General features: G+C 48.3%; 2 protein-coding genes across 3 annotated transcripts in view; both read left to right on the forward strand.

Moving 5' to 3' along the window:
• The first annotated feature begins 5,179 nt into the window (after positions 1–5,179).
• On the forward strand, positions 5,180–12,368 carry MYCL (MYCL proto-oncogene, bHLH transcription factor). The gene is made up of 3 exons (XM_060140453.1): positions 5,180–5,387; positions 5,746–6,250; positions 9,211–12,368. Exons 1-3 carry the CDS (start codon positions 5,307–5,309, stop codon positions 9,807–9,809), a joined length of 1,185 nt encoding a protein of 394 aa, XP_059996436.1. The 5' UTR covers positions 5,180–5,306; the 3' UTR covers positions 9,810–12,368.
• Positions 12,369–22,242: 9,874 nt separating this feature from the next.
• TRIT1 (tRNA isopentenyltransferase 1) overlaps positions 22,243–24,827 on the forward strand; it is a 43,692-nt gene continuing 41,107 nt past the window's right edge. For both annotated transcript variants that reach the window (XM_060140451.1, XM_060140452.1), the window contains exon 1: positions 22,243–22,416. In XM_060140451.1, the coding sequence (XP_059996434.1) occupies positions 22,243–22,416 (174 nt within the window). The remainder of the gene's footprint in view (positions 22,417–24,827) is intronic.

Here is a 24,827-nt window from a genome sequence, read left to right on the forward strand (position 1 = left end):
TATAAGACCCTCTCACTCCTTTTCCCCTCTTGGTTCCCAGAACACTGTCAAGCAGGCTTATTACCTTGCCCCTGGTAGAAGATTAGAGGACTTCTCTACATGGAAATTTTAAAACCCACAGATACAGACAGTTGAAGAGTTCCTGGTAAAACTGCCAGGTATCTGCTTACTCACCCTTTAGGGAAGCTCCATAGCTAAAAGACCACCGCCCGCCCAGTCCCCACCACACACACATAGAGCTTTCAATCAGCTTTTAATACTTCACTCTTTAATATAAGTAAAAGCTGACAGCAAGGATCACCAGACATTTGATAAAGGCCTCTAACAAAAAGAAAAAGAGCAAAGCAAGTGCGGGGTTGGGGAGACAGATTCCAAGGAAATAGGGAAAACAGGGAGCGGAAGAAAACTTCAAAATTTATAATTAATATAAAAACTATTATTAATAGCCTCAGAGGGAAAAGAGGGGGAAAAATTGTGTCCATGGAAAAAAAAAGAAACCAAAAAAAGGGAACATTTGAGAAACCAAAAAAAAAAGAGCTCTAAAAAAAATTTTTTTTAAATATAGTAGTCCAAAAATTAAATCTATAGGTTGGAAGTTGAGGAAATCTCCCAGAAAGTCAAAAACAAACAAACAAACAAAAACCAAAACAAAACCACACACACAGAGAGATAGAAATTGAAGAAAAGATAAGAAAAGGATAGCAGGAGTTTCAGAAAGAGAGAAGAAAAAAAAATGAATGGAGTGGGGAAATTTTTCAAAAAAATTATTGCAGAGTGCAATTATTTTTTCAGATTTGAAGGTTCATAATGCAAAAAAAAAAGCTAAGCCCGTGCGCCACAACTACTGAGCCTGCGTGCCACAACTACTGAAGCTCGTGCACCTAGAGCCCGTGCTACACAACAAGAGAAGCCACCGCAATGAGAAGCCACAACAAAGAGTAGCCCCTGCTCACTGCAACTAGAGAAAGCCCGTGCGCAGCAATGAAGACCCAATGCAGCCAAAAATAAATAAATAAATATTTTTTTAAAAAGTATGTATGGTGGGAAGGGAAATATAAGAGTTACTTCTCCTTCTATTTTAAATGTCAATAGGGGGACAGTGGTAAAGAATCCACCTTCCAATGCAGGGAACAGGGGCTCGATCCCTGGTCGGGGAACTAAGATCCCGCATGCCACAGGGTAACTAGGCCCTCGCGCCATAACTACTGAGCTCGCACGCCTCAACTAGAGAGCCCACATGCCGCAAACTAGAGAGCCCATGTGCTCTGGAGCCTGTGCACCACAGCTAGAGAAGAGAAAACCCGCATAACACAACTAGAGAGAAGCCCGGCGCTGCAACAAAAAAGATCCCACGTGCTGCAACTAAGACTCGACACAGCCAAATAAATAAATAAATAAAAATTAATTAATTTTAAAAAGGTCAATAGGAATTTTAAAATTCCTATTGGACTTCCCAGCCAATAGCTGTGAGAAATAAATTTATGTTGTTTTTATGTCACCCCACCCCCCAATTTTTAAAATAGATTATCTGTATTGGTCAAAATGTGGAAGGAGATATCAGGGACAAAAAACAGCTAAACCGGGCTTCCCTGGTGGCGCAGTGGTTGAGAGTCCGCCTGCGGATGCAGGGGACACGGGTTCGTGTCCCGGTCCAGGAAGATCCCACATCCCGCGGAGTGGATGGGCCCGTGAGCCATGGCCGCTGAGCCTGTGCGTCCGGAGCCTGTGCTCCACAATGGGAGCAGGCCACAACAGTGAGAGGCCCCCGTACCGCAAAAAAAAAACAAACAAAAAAAACAGCTAAACCAGTAGTTGCCTTTGGGGAGTGGGAATCAGGGGTGGTGAGGGTAGGGGAGAAGGCTGCCTTTTTTTTTAACCTTGTCATACATTTAGTTGATTTTGAAAAATTATGTACATGTATTATTTTGATTCAAAATATGTTTTAAGAAAAATAAAGGATGGGCTTCCCTGGTGGCGCAGTGGTTGAGAATCTGCCTGCTAATGCAGGGGACACGGGTTCGAGCCCTGGTCTGGGAGCCCCACATGCCGCGGAGCAACTAGGCCCGTGAGCCACAACTACTGAGCCTGCGCTTCTGGAGCCTGTGCTCCGCAACAAGAGAAGCCGCGATAGTGAGAGGCCTGCGCACCGCGATGAAGAGTGGCCCCTGCTTGCCACAACAAGAGATAGCCCTCGTACAGAAACGAAGACCCAACACAGCAAAAATAAATTAATTAATTAATAAAACTCTTACCCCCAACATCTTCTTTAAAAAATAAAAGAAAAAAAAATAATAAAGGAAATTAAAAATTGCAGAGTGTCCCTAGAGTAGCATTTGTTACCTTCGTGAATTCATCACCATCCTGGGTCCAGACATCACTCAGAAAGCAGAGCTATTAGCCCTAAAAGCAGCAGCGTCTCTGCAGAACAGACACACATTAACCAGGCCCATGAGACTGATACTTCAAATCAGATGCCAATTCATTAAGTTTTAAGGGGAAGCAGGGCTTTGAAGCAGACTGAATCATCTTGTTCACTGATGAGTGCATTCTCTCCCTGTGGGCGGATCTACATGGGGAACAGAGTGGTTTTTCAGCAGGTCTCTTGGTGATCCAGAGCACAAGTGAAGTGGGGGATGAATTGGGTGGTTTCGAAGGATGATGCTTCCATCTCCTGGACCAGCATCTTTGTCCCCAGACAGTGCCAGGATGGACACTCTGGTGAATGCCTTGACAGCCCTTCTTGATCTCTCCAGACCCCTCCTGACTGGCACCTTCTTCTCTTTAGCTGCATTAATACCTTTTTTCCGGTTACAGTCTAGACTGGGCCTGACAGTGATTTGTCTCCAGCAGGTAGACTGACACATCTCTACTTTATTTTTTTTTCCTCTTTTTTAAAAATTTTTATTGGAGTATAGTTGCTTTACAATGTTGTGTTAGTTTCTACTGTACAGCAAAGTGAAACAGCTATACATATACATATATCCCCTCTTTTTTGGATTTCCTTCCCATTTAGGTCACCACAGAGCGTTGAGTAGAGTTCCTATACAGTAGGTTCTCATTAGTTATCTATTTTATACTTAATATCAATAGTGTATATATGTCAATCCTGATCTCCCAATTCATCCACACATTTCTACTTTAAAGCATTAGAAGCTTGTGTCCAAACAGGCAACGCATTTACAAAGCACCCACGCTGTGCCAGGCTCTGTTCTAAGCTCTGGAATTACAGTGGTCAACAAGACTGACATTTGTCCTTGCCCTCATTGAGCTTACAGTTTGGTGAGGAAGACAAAGTATGCAAAGTGAAGGAGCAGTTTAACGCTCAGAAGACAACTTAATTCACTTTATTCTAGTTCTTGAGGTGAGGCCACCTCCTGGTTGTCCCCAGATATCACCTACTACAATGAACCATGGGGAGGGGCTGTTGAGTAAGGAATCTCATCTAGATAGAGAAAGAAGACCCACTCCTCAAGCATATATTCCCAGCCTCCCATGGATCCTATGCCCCAAATCTTTCCAGTAAAATGATTTTCTGCTTAAATGTATCTGTCATTTGTAACCAAGAACTCAGACTGGTACGGCAACCATTTCAGACATCTGTGGACCAGAGAACAAGTCCCCAAAAGGCAGTTCCCAACCCTTCTGCCTCAGGGCTGCAACCAAACCTGGAACCTCTCTGATCTGTACCTTCCATTCAGCACAAAGCAGGGCACACAGGCTGTCTCACTAAAATCTGGTTGGCTGAGTCACTCAGTAAGTTCAGCCAGAAGCTGTTCTATGTACTGAGGTTGCAAAGCTAGTAAGAGCTAGTTGCTGCCTTCAGAGGTATGCATCTTGGAGCTAACATATGCAAAACTAAGGGTGTCATCTTCCTTCCCTTTTCTCTCAACCCATACATCAACTCACACCTGGTGTCATACGCTCCAAACACATTGAACTGCTTGCACATCTCACAACCCTCTGCTGGGATTTCAACAGTGAGTAGTTTGGCTTCTTAGACTACAGAGGTGGGAGAGAAAGATAGCAGGTAATCAGGCTGCTGCTTGTAGACCAGACCTTGAATGCCAGTTAGAGCATTCTCGATGATGTATTGGCTGCTACCCCAAGTTACTTTCCTTGGTCTAAATAGAATGCCCCTATAGTTTAGCTTTTCCTCTTCTACTGAAGGAAGTCTGCATAGAAGAGGACACAAGGCTTATATGTCCATCATCTTGGCTAGAGATGCAGCTGCAAGCAAAGTTCCCATTTTACAGATAAGTAAACAGAGGCTTCAAAGGACTTGGCTCTACAGCTAGCAAGTAGCAAAGCAAGGGCTTGAAGGGAGTTTCCAGACTCCACATCTCCATTCTTTCCTCTGCTAGTACAGCTGCTACAGAGTGTTTGGTGTGTGGTATTAGGGAGGGGAATCTCAGCCCTGGCCTGGTCCTGGGGAAAAATTCTCCTTACCACCCATACCAGGGGCTAAGTTTGTTCTACTTGCCTCTCCTGGCCTAATCCCTTCCCTAGATAGTCTATCTTCTTAAACCCTCACAACAATCCTGTGAGGTATTACCATCCCTTCATTTTACAGATGAGACCAAGGATCAGAAAGGTTAAGTTACAGGCTTCAAAATCCGGAATCTTCACCACCTTGCTTCGCTGAGGTTTAGGAACACCGAGCTGATGAAACGGGCCAAAAGGTGATGAAGCTGGGGTGCTGGGGACCAGTTCCAGTTCAGGGCTGAGGGCCACCAGGTGGCGCGGTGGAGGTGCGGCTGCCCCCAACTACCTTGCTCCCCGCGGGCCAGACGCACCAGAACCAAGAGGGGCGAGCCCGGGGAAGCAGGCTCGTGGGGCGGGGAGTAGTTCTCTTCCCCAGCCCAGAATCTGCAAGGAGCGCGGTTCTCGTTCGGTCTCTAGGGGACCACCCGGGCCTCGCTAAACAGTCACGCCCCCACCAGGCGACCGCCAGGCTACATGAGCTCGCCGCCTGCTCTGCGCTCCCCAGTGTGCAATTCATTTCGAGGGGTACAGGGAATAGAATAGAGTCAGAGAGGGTAGCTTGGAAGGGTGGGGCTGGGACTCTACCGCCCCCACCTGTCGACCGGGAGGGGCGGGGGAGGGGCGGGGCTTGTCCCGTAGGGCCCGCCCCCGGTCCCTGAGCCCCGGGCGCGCGACGAGATATAAGGCAGCCGGGAAACAATGCGCCTGCATCTCGCGCTCCCGCGCCGCTCCCGGGAGCGTCCGGGTCGCCGTGCGCGAGCGAGGGCGGGAGCGCGCGCGGGGGGGCGAGCTCCTGAGTGCGGTCCGCGCGCTCGGTGGCGCGCATGTGCATGTGTGCGGGCTGCCGGGCTGCCCCGAGCCGGCGGGGAGCCGGTACGCTCCAGGCGGTCGGCGGCGGGAGCGAGGTGAGGCTGCGGGCGGCCGGGGAACGGGCTCGGGTCCCGGGGGACGGGCTGCAGGCTGCCTTCTGGGCACAGCGCGCCCCCGCCCGGCCCGGCCGGGCCCTGGGAGCTGCGCTCCGGGCGGCGCTGGCAAAGTTTGCTTTGAACTCGCTCCCTGCACCCTAGTCCGCGCGCTGTGACCGGCTTCCCTGGGCACGCTGACCCGCGGCCGGGCTGCCGGGTCGCGAGAGAAGGGCGCGGGCTCCAAGCCGAGCGATTGGAGAGGGACGAGAGCCTGGCAGCCAGCTGTGCTGGGGGACGGGGGGACGCCTCCCTCCCCGGGCCTGCACCCGGGTCAGCACGTCCCCCTTCCCTCCCGCAGGGAGCGGACATGGACTTCGACTCGTACCAGCACTATTTCTACGACTATGACTGCGGGGAGGATTTCTACCGCTCCACGGCGCCCAGCGAGGACATCTGGAAGAAATTCGAGCTGGTGCCGTCGCCCCCCACGTCGCCGCCCTGGGGCTCCGGTCCCGGCGCCGGGGACCCGGCCCCCGGAATTGGTCCTCCAGAGCCGTGGCCCGGAGGGGGCGCCGGGGACGAGGCAGAATCCCGGGGTCACTCGAAAGCTTGGGGCAGGAACTACGCCTCCATCATCCGCCGTGACTGCATGTGGAGCGGCTTCTCGGCCCGGGAACGGCTGGAGAGAGCGGTGAGCGACCGGCTCGCTGCTGGCGCGCCCCGGGGGAACCCGCCCAAGGCGCCCGCCGCCCTGGACTGCGCTCCCAGCCTCGAAGCCGGCAACCCGGCGCCCGCTGCCCCCTGTCCGCTGGGCGAGCCCAAGACCCAGGCCTGCTCGGGGTCCGAGAGCCCAAGCGACTCGGGTAAGGACCGCCGTGGGCCATCAAAGAGGGGGGCACCTCATGGGTGGCCAAACCTCTGCCGCTGAGGTCAGGCAGTGGGTCTGCGCAAGCCCTTCCGCCACCTCCCCCTTCCTGTGGCTGAAGCTGCCGGTGTAGCCCCCAGCGGTGTCTGTCTGGCACGTGGGTGTGTTAGTAAACAGTTTGAAGAAGTGGCGTGGGAGCCAGCGTCCCTTTGATGATGATTGGAGCCCCAGGGGACAAGGGAGACAGGGAGACAGGCTGGGGCTTGGCGCTTAGGAGGACAATACAGGGATTGGACCGTAGGGGATTTCTGTCCTCCTAAGGCTGGAAAGGGTCCCTTAAGTGTCACTCCAGGCTTGAATTTTTTTTTTTTCCTGTCTCTTTCTCTGGGAAACTCGCTCCCCTGAGGAGAGAAGAAGCTGAGGAGTCTTTGTGCAAAGCCAAAGCCTTCATCCTTTCAAAAACCTGGTCTCCTGCCTGGTTTACTTTTGAAAGACAATAATGGCTTCTCTTGCTCCGCTACCCCTTACCATGTTTGCATCCACACCATCACCCATGAGACAGGTAGCGGAGGAATGACCACTCCCCATTAACAGATGGAAACAGGCTTAGAAATAGGAAATCACCAGAAGTGAACCCCAGCTTCCTGCCATCCAGCCAGCCTCTTTTGCTCAATCCTCCATCCCAACCAGGCACTTCTCTGAGGTTTAGAGGAACTTCGTGGTAGCTTATCTGAGAAGTGGTACATCTTGCCTTTTTGCTCTGGCCTGATGTGGGAAGGTGTTCCTCTAGGTCCCGCCCAATTCGTCTGAGGGCTTTCAACTGCTTCATTTGTATTCAACAAATGTTAGCTGGCCCCTACTTTGTGCTAAGCTCTGGGCTTGGTGCTGGGGTCACAGATACAGAGCTCCAGGTTCCCCTTCCCTATCCTTGAAGGCAAGTGTAAACCTCACTGAGGACAGCCTGCTGCATCCTGTGCCACCAGACTATGTTGTTCTTAGCCTAATCTCTTCTCAGAAGTGCCCATGAGAAATATTGGCGAGGGTGTTTTATAGGGTGCAAACTGAGGCTCGCATCGGGAAAATCAGGACTGAAACCTCACTGTAGCTTTTAAGAATAACTTACATGACCATTTAGAGGGAACTGGGGAATGGGTATGGAGGTTGTCATACACTTGAAGGTAAAAATAAGGATAACAAGAACAATTAAAAGTCAATTTTTTCGGTCCACTGTGTTAAGGTCATTTTTAACCTGCTTGCTTTCTACACCAAGACCTTCTGTTTGCTTAATGGCTGGAATGGGAACTTTGAGATCAAGAAACCAATAAAGATGTATCTCTACAAAGGCTGATTGAGTGGTAGAATGGAAAGACCATTGTTTCGGGAGTCTGGAGATCTTAGTTTGAGATCCAGAACATTACAAAGGTGATGTGTGGACTTGGCCGAACTGGGTCTCAGTTTCTCCCTTTGCACATGGAGTATGACCTGATTGTCCAGCCGAGGACACTTCCTTGTCTGGGTAGAGTTAGGCACTACTCTCCGGAAAGGAGAATCGTGTTGTACCTTATTTCTTCTTTAGGCAGAGCCTTCCGCAGCTATGAGGTTTAACCCTGAAATATTAAAGGTTTGGGATGTGGGGAAGCCTCCTGATTCATTTTCTAACCTGCCCTTTAACCTGAACCTGTTTGCAAGCTCCTGGTTCACCCATAGGCCACATGGCCCAGAACAAAATGCAACAGATTGCAAACAATGAGGGGGGTGGGAAGAGTGACTGATGGCAAAGCTCAGCCAATAGGGGCCAGGGGCTGGGTAAGACAGCCTTCAAAACACCGCTTAGCCAGCCAATCACAGGCCTAGGGGCCAGGAGGGCTGAACGGTCAGGTTTTATTAATGGAGAAATAATGCGATTGTCCACACAATGGAAGCCTTCCTGACAAAGGGGCTCAAGCATCCTGATATGCAAAAGAGGCCGAGAACTGAGCTCTTCTGTTGTCAGGCTGAAATGCATTAAGGTGGCCTTCTATGCGGGGGCTGGAAAACGTGTGGAGCAGGAAGGTTCTCCCCAAATTGTCCCTCTCCTGGTTGGGGTAACCTAAAAGACCTTGGAGCAACGGAATGATGGGGGCATGTCCAGGTGTTGCTAGTGTTTTGGCCCTTGTGTCAGAACATTCCCATGCTGCTCAGTTCCTGCCCTGGCATAGGTAGCTTGGAAATGGTCGCTTGTACCTTTGTGAAGTTCCTGCAGCTTTTGCAGACCTGTGATTACAAATCCAACCCTCTTCTGGTCAGGGAAGGGGGTGGGGCAGGCAACCTATAAATGATGGATGACTCTAGAAACCCATTGAACCCAGGAGCAAAATGCTGCTAAGGCAAGCCCTTTCCCTCCCCTCTGGGTGAGGAGGGATGGGTTGTAGCCCTCCCTTCTCCGACTCTTCAGCTGAAAGGGGCGGCAGAATAGAGAGGTGGGGGAATAATAGGATTTATAACTTGTGAAAAGTAACAATTCCCAAGTGCAGGCTGTGCTGGGCTGGAACAAAGGGCAGCTCTGCCCACAGACCCCTCATTTACAATTCTGATGGGGCATGAAAGAGCCCGACTGGGGAAGATCTTTAGAGCTAAACTTTGTCCCAGGCTGATAGCTCTTTTTCTCCATCCCCCAGTGGGGGAGGGGAGAGCCTGTGCAGACTGGGGGCTGTTGGCTTGGGTCTGCCTTTTGTTCTTATCTAAGCCTTGCTGTGCAAAGAGAAATCGGAGAATATTTTCCTCCTTGCTTATTTCACCTCCTTTCCTTCACACTGCCCTTAGCCTCATTACAGATGAATCAGCTGTCTTTCTCCTCCCTTGAATTTGTTTATATCTGAATTGGGAAAATGTCACCTCCTTTCCCAAACTCCAGGATAGGGTCTGAGTATGTGTTTCTCATGGGGTGTGTTTCTTCTGTTGATCTCTCTTCTTGGACAGAGGGTGAAGAAATCGACGTTGTGACCGTGGAGAAGAGACAGTCCCTGGGTGTCCGGAAGCCGGTCACCATCACAGTGCGAGCAGACCCTTTGGACCCCTGCATGAAACACTTCCACATCTCCATCCATCAACAACAGCACAACTATGCCGCCCGTTTTCCTCCAGAAAGCTGCTCCCAAGGAGAGGCTCCAGGGCGAGGGCCCCAAGAAGAGGGTCTGGAGAGAGATGTACCAGAGGAAAAGGAAGATGAGGCAGATGAAGAAATTGTGAGCCCCCCGCCTGTAGAAAGAGAGCCTCCCCAGTCCTGCCACCCCAAACCTGTCAGTTCTGACACTGAGGACGTGACCAAGAGGAAGAACCACAACTTCCTGGAGCGCAAAAGACGGAATGACCTCCGTTCCAGGTTCTTGGCCCTGAGGGACCAGGTGCCCACCCTGGCCAGCTGCTCCAAGGCCCCCAAAGTAGTGATCCTGAGCAAGGCCTTGGAATACTTGCAAGCCCTAGTGGGGGCTGAGAAGAGGATGGCTACAGAGAAAAGGCAGCTCCGGTGTCGGCAGCAGCAACTGCAGAAAAGAATTGCGTACCTCAGTGGCTACTAACTGACCAAAAAGCCTGACTGCTCTGTCTTAACAAAGACCCGAATTTATTTTTTAACCTCTCCTATCCCCCATAGGAATTTGCACATTTTGGTTTCAGTGGGACAGCCTGGACAGTAGATCCCAGAATGCATTGCAGCCGGAGCACACACAAGAAGGGCTTGCATTCTTGGAAACCTCGCAGCCCAACTCTCCCTCTGCCCTGACTCATGGGAGCGCTGTGGCTTCTCTGACGCCTTTGGCTTCTCAGGCAGACAGCTGACTGAGGAGCCTTGGGGTCTGCCTAGCTCACTAGCTCCGAAGAAAAGCCCGACAGATGCTATGCAACAGGTGGTGGACGTTGTCGGGGGGCTCCAGCCTGCATGAAATCTCACACTCCCGATGAGCTTTAGGCTGGGAAAGGATGCTCCCACTGGTGTCTCTGGGGTGACGCTGGGACAGCTGGGCCTGGACACTGTCCCTGAGGCTCCTTTTTCCAGGAGACATACAAGCTGTCTTGGGTGAAGACGAGCTCGCAGACTTAATCAGCAGGGACCATTACCTCACTGTCAGACACTTTACAGTAGCTGAGGAGTTGGACACCTTTAATATATATATTCTGACGTTAAATGACACCCCTCCTCCCACCACTCTCCAGGCTGCGACCTTGAGAACATTTAAAGAACTTGGGCTCTAGATTCTTTGTCTAAAAGCCCCCTGGGTCCTTTCCTCTGAGGGCAGAGACCATTCAGTCCTCACCAGGGAATTTTTTGTTTCCTTCTGCCTTTGTTATGCAATGGGCTCTAAGGCACCCCCTTTCCCACAGGTCAGAAATATTTCCCCAGGACACAGGGCAAAGTGTCCCACACTGTGGCCTGGGGAAGGCTTGGACTCCTGGCTGTAAACCTGTTCCCTGCCCAGGTGTTTTCCATCTTAGAATTTTCTCAAAGCAGATGTTAGGCACCTGAGGAGGGAGAACTGTACCACTTCCTCTTTCCCACCTCCCTCTCATCTCAATCCCTGACTGGTAAGTTTGAAGTTCTACTAGGACCATGCAAACCTGTCCTTCTCATGCAACTCCAAGGAGCTTGCTGGCTCTGTAGCTACCCTTGGCCTCCTGCCAGCTTGACATGAGTCAGATCCTTTTCCCAGAATCTGGGCCTACTGCAGTTCTTACTGGGAGAGCTGCTGGGACGCATCCAGTGCTCTGGAAGGCAGACTAGCTTCCTGGTGGGTTTATAAGGAGCTTCCAGGAGCGCTGCTTAGTGGACCATGATGGATTTTACCCCAGCTGGACTGAGCCTCTCCAAGTGGATTCCAGGCGCAGCCTCCATTCTGAGAAAGACACCCACCCCAACAGGTGTCATGTGGGCAATCTCAGCAGCCCCTAAGCCTAGCCTGGAAGAAAGACCAGCCCCTCCAGAACTCTGCCCAGGGCAGCAGGTGCCTACTGGATGGGGGTTTGAAAGTAGGGGAAGGGAGGATGGTAGAGCGCTATACGTGGCTCTGGGAAGCCGGCTGCTACTTCCAAACCTATTATGCATGAGGGTCTGTTCCTGAGGTTGCTTCCTGGCCTCAGAGAACCCCAGTGGAAGTTAGGAAAAAGCCTCCCTACCTTCTGGAGCATGGTTTTTGGGAGCCAACTGACTTCTAGAACTGTCTTTGGAGAACAGTTGAGATGTAGGTTACTGATGTCTCACCTGAATAGCTTGTGTTTTATGAGCTGCTGTTGGGTATTATGCCGGGAGCAGTCTTCTTCTTTTTTTTTTAATACTGTATTTTTGTATGCCTTTTGCAAAGTGGTGTTAATTGTTTTTGTACAAGAAAAAAGCTCTGGGGCAATTCTCCTGTTGCAAGAGTCTGATTTATTTTAAAAGGCAGGTTTACCTGAAATTTTGTATTTAGTTGTGATTACTGATTGCCTGATTTGAAAATGTTGCCTTCTGAAACATCTTCTAATAAAAGATTTCTCAAACATGTCAGAGTGGGGGCAGAGCTTATGCCCACCGCATCCCCCGGAACCAAGGAAAATTGTTTCAGGGTAGCCACGAGTGATCTCTAACCATGTTGCTAACCTGGTCACTCCACTCTGGGTTCCTGAAATGCCATTTCAGACATGTCTAAACAATGTAGGTTCAGTACTCGGTAAGCACTCTTGTGAATTGCAGAGTGCTGAATTTGTATTTTAGAAGGCTTGAAATCCCAGGGTTCCACCATTTACTCGTCCTGTGCTTTTAGCTTTACCTAAAAGCTAAAAGCCCTAGTTTCCTTACTTGTAAAGTGGGGATAAATGCTACTTCACAAGGGGTTGGCAGGCATTAAATGAAGGATAAACTTTTTTTTTCTTTTTTCTTGTTTTTGGCCACGCGGCTTGTGGGATCTTAGTTCCCCGACCAGGGATAGAACCCAGGCCCTTAGCAGTGAGCGTGCAGAGTCTTAACCACTGTACCATCAGGGAATTCCCAAAGTATAGACTTTAAACCACTTTCTAAACTATAAACCCTTAAATCCTTTAGGGTGGTACTGTTCTTACCTTAGTGGTATTTGCAGGACATCTTTTTAATGCCTTTTTTTTTTTTTTTTGCCATGCCCCACGGCTTGCAGGATCTTAGTTCCCTGACCAGGGATCGAACCTGTGGTCCTTGCAATGGAAGCGCAAAGTCCTAACCACTGGGCCACCAGGGAAGTCGCTTGCAGGATGTCTTTTTTAAAATTCTATGAGGGGGCTTCCCTGGTGGCGCAGTGGTTGAGAGTCCGCCTGCCGATGCAGGGGACACAAGTTCGTGCCCCGGTCCAGGAAGATCCCACATGCCGCGGAGCAGCTGGGCCCGTGAGCCATGGCCGCTGAGCCTGCGCGTCCGGAGCCTGTGCTCCGCAATGGGAGAGGCCACAACAGTGAGAGGCCCGCGTACTGCAAAAAAAAAAAAAAAAAAAAAAAGAGATTATTAAAAATTCTATGAGAATTGGTGATGTGATGTGATTTTTTTTCTTTCTCCCTTGATTAATAAAGGAAAATGAAGGCTCCCTTTACCTCCCATAGTTCTCAGAAACTTGCCGTAAATGCAAGAGGGGAGAATTTATTAATAGCCATTCCTGATGGAGCACTGCCTGTGTCTAAGCACCTTGCTCCTTCCTACACATTATACCACACCAACCACAGGCCAAGGCCTACAGAAGAGGGAACTGAGGTTCTAAGAGTGAAACATAACTGTCCAGTATTACACAGCTAGTAAGTAAATGAGTTCAAGGGATTTGAAACCAGCTCTGCCTCTCTGCAGAGCCAGAGGTGTGAACCACTGCATAATAATGATCAGCTTGTTTTGGTAGCATGGGGTGTGTGGAGGAAGTAGGGAATTTCATCACTTAGCTGCTTGCTGGAATTGTCTCTCCTTGGGGCCACTGTGCCTGCCACTTATTGGGATGAAGTGGAGCAAATGTTCCATGACCAGCCACTCTGCTGCCTTTGTGGGCTGGGTAGATTCGTCTTGCCCCAGAGAGGCGCCTTCTGGGACTGTGTAAGGAAAACAGTTGCTGTTCAGAGAGGCACGAGCATCATGGTGGGAGAAGGCCACTTTGTCTCATGTAATCCTGCTTTACAGCTGAGACCTAGGTCGGTATTGCCCACCTGCACTCCTGCGAAGCCTGAGTTGAGTCCAAAAGCTACTATTGATGTAAATTCCTCACATTTACAAAGTGACCCTCATCACAACCTGGTAAATAAGCGATGTCTGCCGCTTGGTACTGGAGCCCAGACAGGTTTTTTTTTTTGGCTGCACTGTGCGGGCTTTCGGGATCTTAGTTGCCCGACCAAGGATTGAACCCACACCCCTTGCAGTGGAAGCACAGAGTCCTAACCACTGGACCACCAGGGAATTCCCCCAGACAGGTTTCTTGCTCAAGGTCCCAGAACAGAATCCTAATCCCAAACCCAGTCTCCTGTCAGGTAAACTTTCCACTCCACCCCCACTGCCCCTATGTCCCCAAACCCAGGGCATAAATAGCTGTTTGATAAAAACAGACTTGGATTACTGGGATTCTTTTCTTAAAACTCCATTCCCAGGACTTCCCTGGTGGCGCAGTGGTTAAGAATCTGCCTGCCAATGCAGGAGACACGGGTTCGAGTCCTAGTCCGGGAAGATCCCACATGCCGCGGAGCAACTAAGCCCGTGCGCCACTACAGAGTCTGTGCTCTAGAGCCCACGAGCCACAGCTACTGAGCCCACGAGCCACAACTACTGAAGCCCACGCACCTAGAGCCCGTGCTCCGCAACAAGAGAAGCCACCGCAATGAGAAGCCCGTGCACCGCAACGAAGAGTAGCCCCCGCTCGCCGCAACTAGAGAAAGCCCACGTGCAGCAATGAAGACCCAGCGCAGCCAAAAATAAATAATAAATAATTTTTTTAAAAAAACTCCATTTCCCTCCTTTAGTTATAGTCACTCTGTTCCCAGTGCGTTCATCCTTCCACTTGTCAAGACACTAGTTTGTAGGGCTTCTCTCGCTTTACTAGACCTTAAAAGAATTCATGAGTCCTCAATAAAATCTTAGGGACTCCTAGGTACAGGCCCTAACGCTGATGCTGATGTTGTTTTACATACCTTAATTCTCACAATAACCTGGAGATCAGGGTGGTGTCAGCCCCGTTTCACAGGTGAGCAAACTGAAGCTCAGAGACATTTAAGTCATTTGTCTGAGCCCAGGCAGCTAGTACCAACTGTCTGCCTCTAAGCTTCAGCTCCTTTGAGTCTGACTGTTGAGAAAGGAGTGGGAATAAAGCCATCTCCTGGGGGGAAGGGAGGGTGTTTCTGGTATGTGAAGTATTTTAAGCTCCTTCCTAGCTCACTTCTGCGGGCTCCTACCTCTATCTTTGTCTGAAAATAGCCATGAGATTATTCCTGGATTTCGGAGAACAATTTCTACAAATGAGGTTTTCCCCTGAATAGTACACCTAAGGGACTAAGTACACAACTCGGGGTTGTGGACGTAGACAATAAAGGACAGCTGAGAAGCCACACGTGGAGTGGAAAAGAAAGGCCATCCTCTCTGTTAGACAATCAAAGGCTAAACCAAGTGCTTAACTCCTGCCCCTATTGGCAGCTATCCTGGGGAACTGAGACGGGTGGAACTATCTCAAAAGTGTCGAATTTGTCTTAAGTGCCCCCTGGGGTCAGGATATTTCAGAATATGCACATTAGAAGGAGCAGGGGATGATGGGGATGGCTTTGTTGATCTGGAAGGTGATAGGGAGTGTGAAAGAGGATTCTAAGGATAAGATAACCAATTGGGAGGTGACTGATGACTGGGTGACTGGGGAAGGTAAAGGGGAGGTCTGTAAATGTGTCAGCTAAGGTTCCGTTGGGGTGTGGGCATTTCTACTTTAAGCCCAGTGGACAGCTCTTCTTAATGTCTTTATTTAGAACTGTTGCCAAAGGGATCAACTGTATTAAGATTACCATTCTTTTGGTGAGCAAATCTAAATATGTTCTTCAAGTCTCTAATCAGGTGAGTTACTAAACAATAAGACTCAGTGCCAGGGTCCAGTCGGTGCCCAGGAAGTAAGTGTTGGATTGCCTCTAAACTTGTGGGAAGCCGTATGGTTAAGTAGCCTCCCACACCCAACAGAGCTCCATTCCAAATCAGCCTCTGTATTTTCCAGCTTTGTGAACTCGGACAAATTATTAACATCTCCCAGTCCCAGTTTCCACATCTGTAAAACAGGTATAAATCATAGTACCTGCTTCTTTGGGTTGTTGTGAACAATATTAAGTGCTCAGTAAATGATTAGTATTATTTAAACCATCTAACAAGCCACACAGATCAGTCATATTTGGAAGGTGATAGAAGGGATTGGTAAAGTAAGAAATCTTCCCGGAAGGAGTGCTTAAAGTAATCTGAAATGGACATATTAATGTCTCAAGAGGCAATAAATCATCAGGGAAGGAGTAGACAGGATTTTGGGAGACTGAGATGAACAGAGGAGAAAGGAGGGCAAAGACCTGAGCCTCTGATTGGTCCACAGCATCTCATGACCCATGGCAGGCAGAAGCTGTGAGTCTGTGATGCTGTTGCACATGAGGGCCCTCCATTTGTCCTCACTGGGCACTGCAGTGTCTTCAGACTGCGCTGGAGTCAATGACTCCATTCAGTCTTTAAATCCTCTAAGGCCTATTTTGGTTAAGGCAATGATCCTCGAACCTGAGTGGACCTTAAGAATCTATGCATCCCCAAGACCCTGATGTAGTAGGTCAGGACCAGGAATCTACATTACTGACAAGCAAGCAGGGAGGTGGATTTCCTGAGGTCACACTTAGAAAAACATTGGAACAAGGGGTTGGAGCCATGTCCTGTGGAGATACAAAAATATTTACAGAAGGTGGTATAGATGGCATAGTAAAATGGTTAAGAACAGGGACTTGAGGTTACTTACTACCTATGTGATGTTTGGGAATATCACTCAACACCCTTGAGTCCTAGAAGTTTCCTTCTTCTCTAAAATGGATATAATATTAACATCTACCTCATAGGACTGTGGCAAAGATTAAATAAGTTACTATATTGAAAGTGCTTAGGACTTCCCTGGTGGCGCAGTGGTTAAGAATCCACCTGCCAATGCAGGGGACACAGGTTTGATCCCTGGTCTGGGAAGATCCCACATGCTGTGGAGCAACAAAGCCCATGCGCCACAACTCCTGAGCCTGCGCTCCAGAGCTCTCAAGCCACAATTACTGAAGCCTGTGCACCTAGAGCCCATGCTCCACAACAAGAGAAGCCACCACAATGAGAAGCCCGCGCACCGTAAGGAAGAGTAGCCCCCGCTTGCTGCAACTAGAGAAAGCCCACGCACAGCAACAAAGACCCAACGCAGCCAAATATAGGTAAATAAATAAATTAATTAAAATAAAATAAAGTGCTTAGAATAGTGCCCACATAGTAAGAGCAATGATATATGAAGTGATGGTTCCTTATGGAAGTTTATGAGTGTGCAAACATGATCACAAAGTAAAGCGACTCAGACAAGGGCTGCAAGCCTCAGAAGGGAAAGAGAGCACTTTGGAGTCGTCAAGAAAGTTCTTGTTGGAGATACTGTGACTTTAACTGGAAATACGAGTTCCAGGAGTATTTGGCTAGGTGAAGAGGAAGAAGGTGTTCTAAGCTAAGGGAATAGCTATTCGGAAGAGAGGATTGGGAAGGTTGTGTGGAATCTGGGGAAGGGGGAGGAATCTGGTCTGATTTGCAGGCCAGGTGGTCTCATTTTTCCAAAACAAGAGGGGTTGCACTGGATTTCTAAGAGGATCTTTTTGCCACAAACATCCTCTGTGATTCTTTGAAATAGGGAAGTCAGGAAAAGAAACTGATTGTGGTTTGGGACACAATGAGATTGAGGTAATGGGGTCATTCAAAATAGAGCACCCAACAGGAAGTTGGAAATGTGACATTAAAGCTTTAGAAAGGGGGTTGAAATGAAGACACAGATTTGAGACTCATCAATATATGAAGATGATGAAGGCCCACAGTGCCAAAGCCACAAGAAAGAGAAAGGGCCAGAGAAGTAGAGGAGAGGGATTGAAGGAGCCATGAGATTAGAACCGGAAAGGACCTCTGATGGCTCTGCATCTTTTCCCCTTTTGCACCTCCCCACTCTGATTTTGCAGCCTTCGGGGATCCCTGTGCGTGTGTAGGCTGTCTTGGAGATCTGAGAAGGCAGGAAGTGAGCTCTCTTTGAGAACATTCTGGTGTGCTCTGAAGCAAACTATAACTCAACTTTAGGAGTTACAGAAACCGTGGTAACTCCATGGTTTATGGTGAGCTCTACTCTCTTCTTCCCCTCACTTGTTTTGAGCCATTCCGATGCTCCTAGATTTGAATTGGCCAATCACCAATGGCAACAGTAATGGAAACAGCCATTCACCAGACCAATAGAAGGTGTTGTGATTACTCACAGGCACTGTACTGGGTTGTATATTGTCCCCCACTAAATTCATGACTATCCAGAAACTGTGAATGTGACCTTATTTGGAAATACGGTCTTTGCAGATATAATCAAGTTAAGATGAGGTCATACTGGATTAGGGTGGGCTCTAATCCAGTGACTGGTGTCCTTAAGAGAGGGAAATTCTCGGGCTTCCCTGGTGGTGCAGTGGTTAAGAATCCACCTGCCAGTGCAAGGAACACGGGTTTGAGCCCTGGCCTGGGAAGATCCCACATGCCGCAGAGCAACTAAGCCCGTGCACCACAACTACTGAGCCTACGTGCCACAACTACTGAAGCCTGCGTGCCTAGAGCCCATGCTTCGCAACAAGAGAAGCCACCGCAATGAGAAGCCTGCGCACTGCAACAAAGAGTAGCCCCCGCTCGCTGCAACTAGAGAAAGCCCGCATGCAGCAACGAAGACCCAACACAGCCAAAAATTAAAGAAACAAACAAATAAATAAATAAATTTATTTAAAAAAAAAGAGAGAGAGAGGGAAATTCTCGGACAGAGACACACGTACAACAGAGAAGATGGCCATGTGAGATAGGCAGGATTGGAGTCATCCTGCCACAAACCAAGGAATGTCAAGGATTCCCAGCAACCACCAGAAGCTAGAAGAGGCAGGGAAGGATTCTCCCCTAGAGGGGAAGCATGGGAGTGTGGCCCTACCAATGCACTGATTTTGGGCTTCTAGACTCCAGAACTGTGAGAGAATACATTTCTGTTTTCTAAGCCACCCAGTTTGTGGTAATTTGTTATGGTAGTCCTAGGAAACAAATACAGGCACCATGTTCATCATGAAATATTCCTGCATGAAACATTTTTTATTTGGGGTCTCTAATTAGGATGGGGGTCAGGCTGCAAAGGCGTTTTGCTTTTTTGTTTTAATTTGTGATTTTTTTTTTTTTTTGCGGTACGCGGGCCTCTCACTGCTGTGGCCTTTCCCGTTGCGGAGCACAGGCTCCAGACACGCAGACTCAGCGGCCATGGCTCACGGGCCCAGCCGCTCCCGCGGCATGTGGGATCCTCCCGGACCGGGGCACAAACCCATGTCCCCTGCATCAGCAGGCGGACTCTCAACCACTGCGCCGCCAGGGAAGCCCTTAATTTGTAATTTAAAAATAATTTTTTTTTGGCTGTGCGGCTTGCAGTATCTTAGTTCCCTGATGAGGGATTGAACCTGGGACCCCAGCAGTGGAAGCACAGAGTCCCAACCACTGGACTGCCAGGGAATTCTCAGCACTTTGGATTGTACCAAAGAGCTAGTGTTTATCTTTGACCCAACTTTCTTCTCTTGGGAGAAGATGCTTCAGGCCTTCCATGGCATATACCTCCTCCTTTCCATGTCGCAGCATCCTGTAGAATTCCAAAAAGTTCAAACTTCCTGGATGTTCCATTTTGAATGATCCTTCCACTCTTAATGGCTTCACCTTTACCTTCTCCCTATATTTCTTTCTTTTTGTAAAAATTTTTTAAATTGGGTCATCACCTAGATTTCCCCTCTAACTTTCCGCACTTCTCCCTTTCTCCTTTTCTGCCATATTCCCATGCCCATTCCACCCCATGTACTGCTCTCAATTTCCTAAAGAATGTGAGGCAACCTAGAGGTTGCCTGACAACCTGACTACCCATCTGCCCTAGGGTACAGCACACCCACACCAGCGGTAACAATTAGGTGGCTGACTGTGGACTTTCAGAAGGGCAGGCAAGAATTATTACCCTCCAAGTAATTTGAGTCTCCCTAGTACCTCATTCCTGCATTTTAGACATCCTCTTCCAGACTGAACGTATCCCAGCATTTTTGCCTTGTAAACTAGATTTTTTTTAACCCCAAATAATCTGTAAGCAGTGGAGTGTGTTGAGATGGGCTTCTGCATCCTCACCTCTAGATATACACATACACTTTGAGTGAAAGACTCCCTTTCCTGTTGAGCTATCTTTCAGAATAAGTTATTTCCCATCTGGCCTCATACAAGGCAGAGAGGGGTCAGGGCTAATACCTGGGCATGACCACAAATAGCTTTTCTGACTCCCTTTTGCCGCCTTTTGTCTCCTTATTACCCTGCAAAGCTGCCCATTAGAGGGTTTTATGTTGTTTTTTATAAATACTTATTAACTCTTGATCATAGACTTCAATTTCCCAATTTTCCCTTGAACTTAATCTCTCTAATTAGGATTTCAAGTTACAGATTATCTTTCAGGAACTATTCTTAGTATAATTTAGAGTTCAGAAGATCATTAGGGAGACAGAGGTACAAATAAAATAGCCTAAAGGTATTAAAAAAATATGTTCCCATTCTCCTTTGGTGGGGCTGGCAGAATTACAATGAATGGAAATGGTATGATGTTTTTTTTCTCACTTCTCCTCATTTGTTTTGGACCACAGGCTCCATTCTGATTTAGGAGTCTTTCCTGCTCAGTATTTCAGTGATAATTCTCCCCATGGTCTACAGGATCCCTGTTCTCTTTGTTTCTATAGCAACAGTCCTGTGTTGCTTGGCTAGAAGCAATTTTCTGCGGCTGTGGTGAAGCCCCATTTTTTCATTCCTTGCTCCCCAGTTGCCTTGGTAACCAGCCTCTCCCTCTTCTGGTCTCTCAGTGGTAAATTCCACCACCACCCCCCGCCCCTTCTCTCTCTCTTTCTCTCTCTCGTAACAGTCACCTGGTCATGACTTGGACAGTACTTTCCCATCTGTGAGTGAGCCTCCTCTGTCATGGTCAGATTGTCATCATGAAATTAGCCTCCCTTTTGCTTTATTTGCATCATTTCTCCGGCCTGCCTTCTTTCTGCTTGTTGTCAAGGTAACCGTACCCTCGGAAAATCTGCAGGCAAAGGCTCTACAGTTAACAACCATCATGTGAGAGTGTCTGCCAATATGTGGCCACACATCTTGATTTTAAAACCAGCCCCAGGCGGGTACCACAAATTAGAGAGAACAAGGCTTTTGATCAAAGCAGGCTGGATTGAGAAAAGGAGGTACAAGGACCCTGGGATACATGTGACTACAAGGTTTAGACTGGGTCTGCAAGAATGGCCATTATGCCAGGGGTGATCCAAGTGATTGAGAAATGTATTTATTGGCAGTCATTCAGGGCAGGCCTATCATATTCTCTAACCGTCCAGGGGTGATTCCTCTGACCCAAGGGTGATATGACCTGTGAGCTAGGCAGAGCCAGGTAGTAATCTCAGGCAGAAAGCAATTAAGACTCTTAAACTGGCTAACAAAGGGTTAGTAGAATAGGTATTTAGGCACTTTCACACATTACTGAAAATTCCTCTGCCCTTAGGCTGCTGCTCTAACCTCTTTAGTAAGGCAGATGGGGTGTTACTATTATAATACAAAATGTTTAACAAATGGTGGTGATTATGTGCCAGGGCGTTGTAGCAGGCACCTTTCAGGCATTACTTCATTTTCTCCTTATGGCAGTCCTGAGAGGTACTTAAGGATGAGAAAACTGAGGCTAAGCGAATTGTGTGAAGTCACTCAGCTGAAAGTGGCAGAGTGGGGATTTGAACCCATGTTCATCTGGTTCCAAAGTTCTTTTTTTTCTTTTCTTTTTTTTTTTTGGCCACACACCACATGCAGGATCTTAGTTCCCCAACCAGGGATCCAACCCGTGCCCCCTGCAGTAGAAGCGCGGAGTCTTAAGCACTGGACCGCCAGGGAAATCTCCCATAGCCCTTTCTTAAAGGTTGTGTAGTCCCCAGAATTTTGGTCCTCTCTGGACCTAGTTTTTCCCACCCCCACTTTAATCTGGGTTGCTACTGTTTTATCCTTTCTGCCTTCCTTATTTTTTCTCTTTGTATGTTGTGGGTTGTTTATTGCTTGTTTTTTTATCTGTTCTCACCCCATCTCTTGCATCCTTTCGCCAAATAGATGAAAAATCTTGTTCTGCCTTATGATTGTGTCTCAGTTTGAGTTGTTGGATGAAAACATTAGAGCAGCCGCCCTTGCCTGAGAACTGGGTAGATCTGATCCTGGAGAACACCACACCTCTGAGCTCACTGGCTGTAGCACTAGATATGCAAGCCATTCTCCCCTCTACCGACAATTATTGGGTGTCTGTTCGGTATCAGGTACTGTACTGGAGATACAGTAGTGACCTAGGCAGAATCTGTTCCTTGCCTTTATAGAACTAACAGTCTGGAGAGAAAGTCAGACAATGGACAAGAGGTCAATATATAGTTTCATATTGTAATTAGCTCTATGAAGAAAAAGAACTGGGTGCCGTGAAAGAGAGAATAATACGGATAGATCTGTTTTAGATACGACTGCCATGCCCCATTTAAGAGAGGAGGTAGTTGAGGTTCTCACATCAGCAGCTAGTTGACGGCAGTCACAGCAGGAGCTTCTGAGCATGGGGACCTGGGTCCCTCACCTCCTTCCTCCCTCCGCACCCTCCCTTCAGAGCCCGAGGTCCGCGCAGGCGCACTGACGGTTGCCATGGGGACAGCTGCTCCTGCGCAAGCGTAGACTTCTTTAAGATGGCGGCGGTGGCGGCTGCACGAGCTGTGTCTGCGGGCCCTGGGCTCCGGGGCCTAAAACGGACACTGCCTCTTGTAGTAATTCTCGGGGCCACGGGCACCGGCAAATCCACGCTGGCGTTACAGCTAGGCCAGCGGCTCGGTGGCGAGATCGTCAGCGCTGACTCCATGGAGGTATGACAGTGCGGCTGTCCCCAGCCTGGTAAACCGGAGGCCGTGCGTGGGCCTCTGGCTGAGTGGATACCCTGTGGCTTAATGGTAGTGGGTGAACCCCGAGGCTTATGGGGCGGAGGGGGCCGGGAAAGGGCACCCATAATTCCTAGGCGCCCACTATATGCCGGACATCGTGCCAGCTGTTTCACTGCCATCATTTCATTTACTTCTCAGGATATTACTGTTTGGTGTAGGTACTGTTATTATCTCCATTTACCGATGAGGGAATTCACCTAGGGAGGTGAAACGACTATCTCTGTGTCACTAAGGGAATACGTGGAGATGGTATTTGAACATATAAGGTTGACCTATAGGGGTCCATTATATACCTTTTGAAGGAAAATTACTCCAGAGCTTTTGCTATTTAGAGTTCCCAGCGACACCAGGATAAATCATTTACCATCTACGAGTGTCTGCTGAGGGAATGAAGCAGGGTGGATAGTCAGGAAACCTGGATTCTCTTCCCTCATCTGCCATCGGCCACGTGACCTAAACAGCGTCGGTTTGGGGGGACGTTATTTATCTGAGAAGTGGAGAAAATGCCGCCTACTTCACAGGGCTCTGGTGCTTAATAAGTGAGAACATGAGTGTTAGAAAGAAGAGCAGGGTGGCCTGTCCTGAAAAAGTCCAGGCACTTGGCAAATGCTTTATGATGCTGAGATTTTTAACTTACCGGCTGATGGGAATCAGCAGGCTTTGCCCTCTTCCTTGAGCCGCAGGGAGGCCCAGAAGGAGTGTGTACACATCACACCTGGGAACATTTGTGCTCCGATTGAGGATGGGTGACATTTGGGGTACATCTCCGATGGAGGAATTACAAGTTAAGAGTTTTCACAGTGTAAATGAGATGCTCGGTGAAATGCCCGGTGCTGAACCTAGCGCCTGATGGGTATTCAGCAGGAAGGGGCAGGCCTTCTCCCCACTGTACCCCGTAAACTCTGGGCATGGTTTCCACCCTCATTAATTCATGTGGGATGACACGGCCATCAACACACATCAGATGATTAGGATAATTCAACAAACCTTTGTTCACAACCTCTGCTTTGTGCTGGCTCTGAGAGGCGGAATTTAGCTCAAATCCCAGCCTTGCCTTTTCTAAGATATGCAACCTCAGCCTGACCTCTTCATGTCTTTGTTTCTTCTGTAAAAGAGGAAGAATAATATCAATAACATGATATTATTGTGATGGTTAAACGAGATTAAATATGTAAAGCACTTAATACAATATCAGGCACACAGTAAGTGCTAAAAATATGATTAGGTGCTATTTTCTGCAAGGCCCTTTTGGAGAGACAAAACTGCAATCCTGTCTTCAAGGAGTTTTAGTCCAGATAAACATGAAACAAAGCAAGTTAATACGTGTTTGAACTGAGTTATTGATGATGCTTTGCAAGGGGTGGGGATGGGAGGTGGGGAGGAGGGAGACTACCGTGTTAGATCTTATGATGAACCATAGAATTTCTGAGAAGAGAAATCAGTGAAAGCTGATATAGTCATGGAAAGCTCTGTGAAAAGGGACTTGAAGGATAGGTGAGTTTTAGATAGATAAAGAAGAAAAGGCATTGTATCAAAGGAAGGACTGTGAATGAAGATTTAGAAGGTGAAATGAACTTAGTGTGCATGTAGGACAGTGAAAGGAGACTATTTAACAGGTATTGTAGAAATTGTGGAATGGGGGATGAGTAACATGATGAAGACAGTGTGTAAGAAGCATTCATTTGTGAGCAGTATGCTGATGAATTGAATTTGGGGGTGGGTGGGAGGGGCATACCAAAAAAAAGTCCAAGAATGTAGTAATTATAGATCTTTGGCTCGATACTTCCGAGACTTGGGTATACGGGCTTCGGTAAGATGGCGTTTCACTGATAATATCTAAGGTCCATTGCAGTCTTAATGTTTTGTAATTTGGGGCTGGTATGTTAGTGGGAATGAATGGAAGAGAAAGATGGAACATTTTGAAGGTAGTATCATGTTACAGTATGAGTTGGTCACTGATTGTGGAAAGAAGAGAGCAGTGCACACAGTGTGTTTCAGGTTTGTGTGCCTGGGAGAGTATGGTGAGCCTGGAAGTTAGGAAGATCTGGCGGGGCACAGTGGAGGTTGCAGCAGGACATCCATGGGGAAAGTCTAGTGGGTGTGTGAAGAATGCAGCAGGTATGATCCCGTGTTAGGACTCTTACACTCAGAGGTTCCCTCTGCCTGGTGGAATGTCTTCCCCTACATAAGCATGTGGCTTGCTTCCTCTCTTTGTTCAGGTCTTTACTTAGATGTCATCTTATTGAGGCCTCTGACAATCCTATTTAAAACAACACAGCACACTGTTGCTCCCTGTTTCTGCCTCTTCCTCATGTACCACACATAGTCCTTGTCAG

The sequence above is a fragment of the Lagenorhynchus albirostris genome, chromosome 2, assembly GCF_949774975.1.
Source record: "Lagenorhynchus albirostris chromosome 2, mLagAlb1.1, whole genome shotgun sequence".
NCBI classification, from domain to species: domain Eukaryota; kingdom Metazoa; phylum Chordata; class Mammalia; order Artiodactyla; family Delphinidae; genus Lagenorhynchus; species Lagenorhynchus albirostris.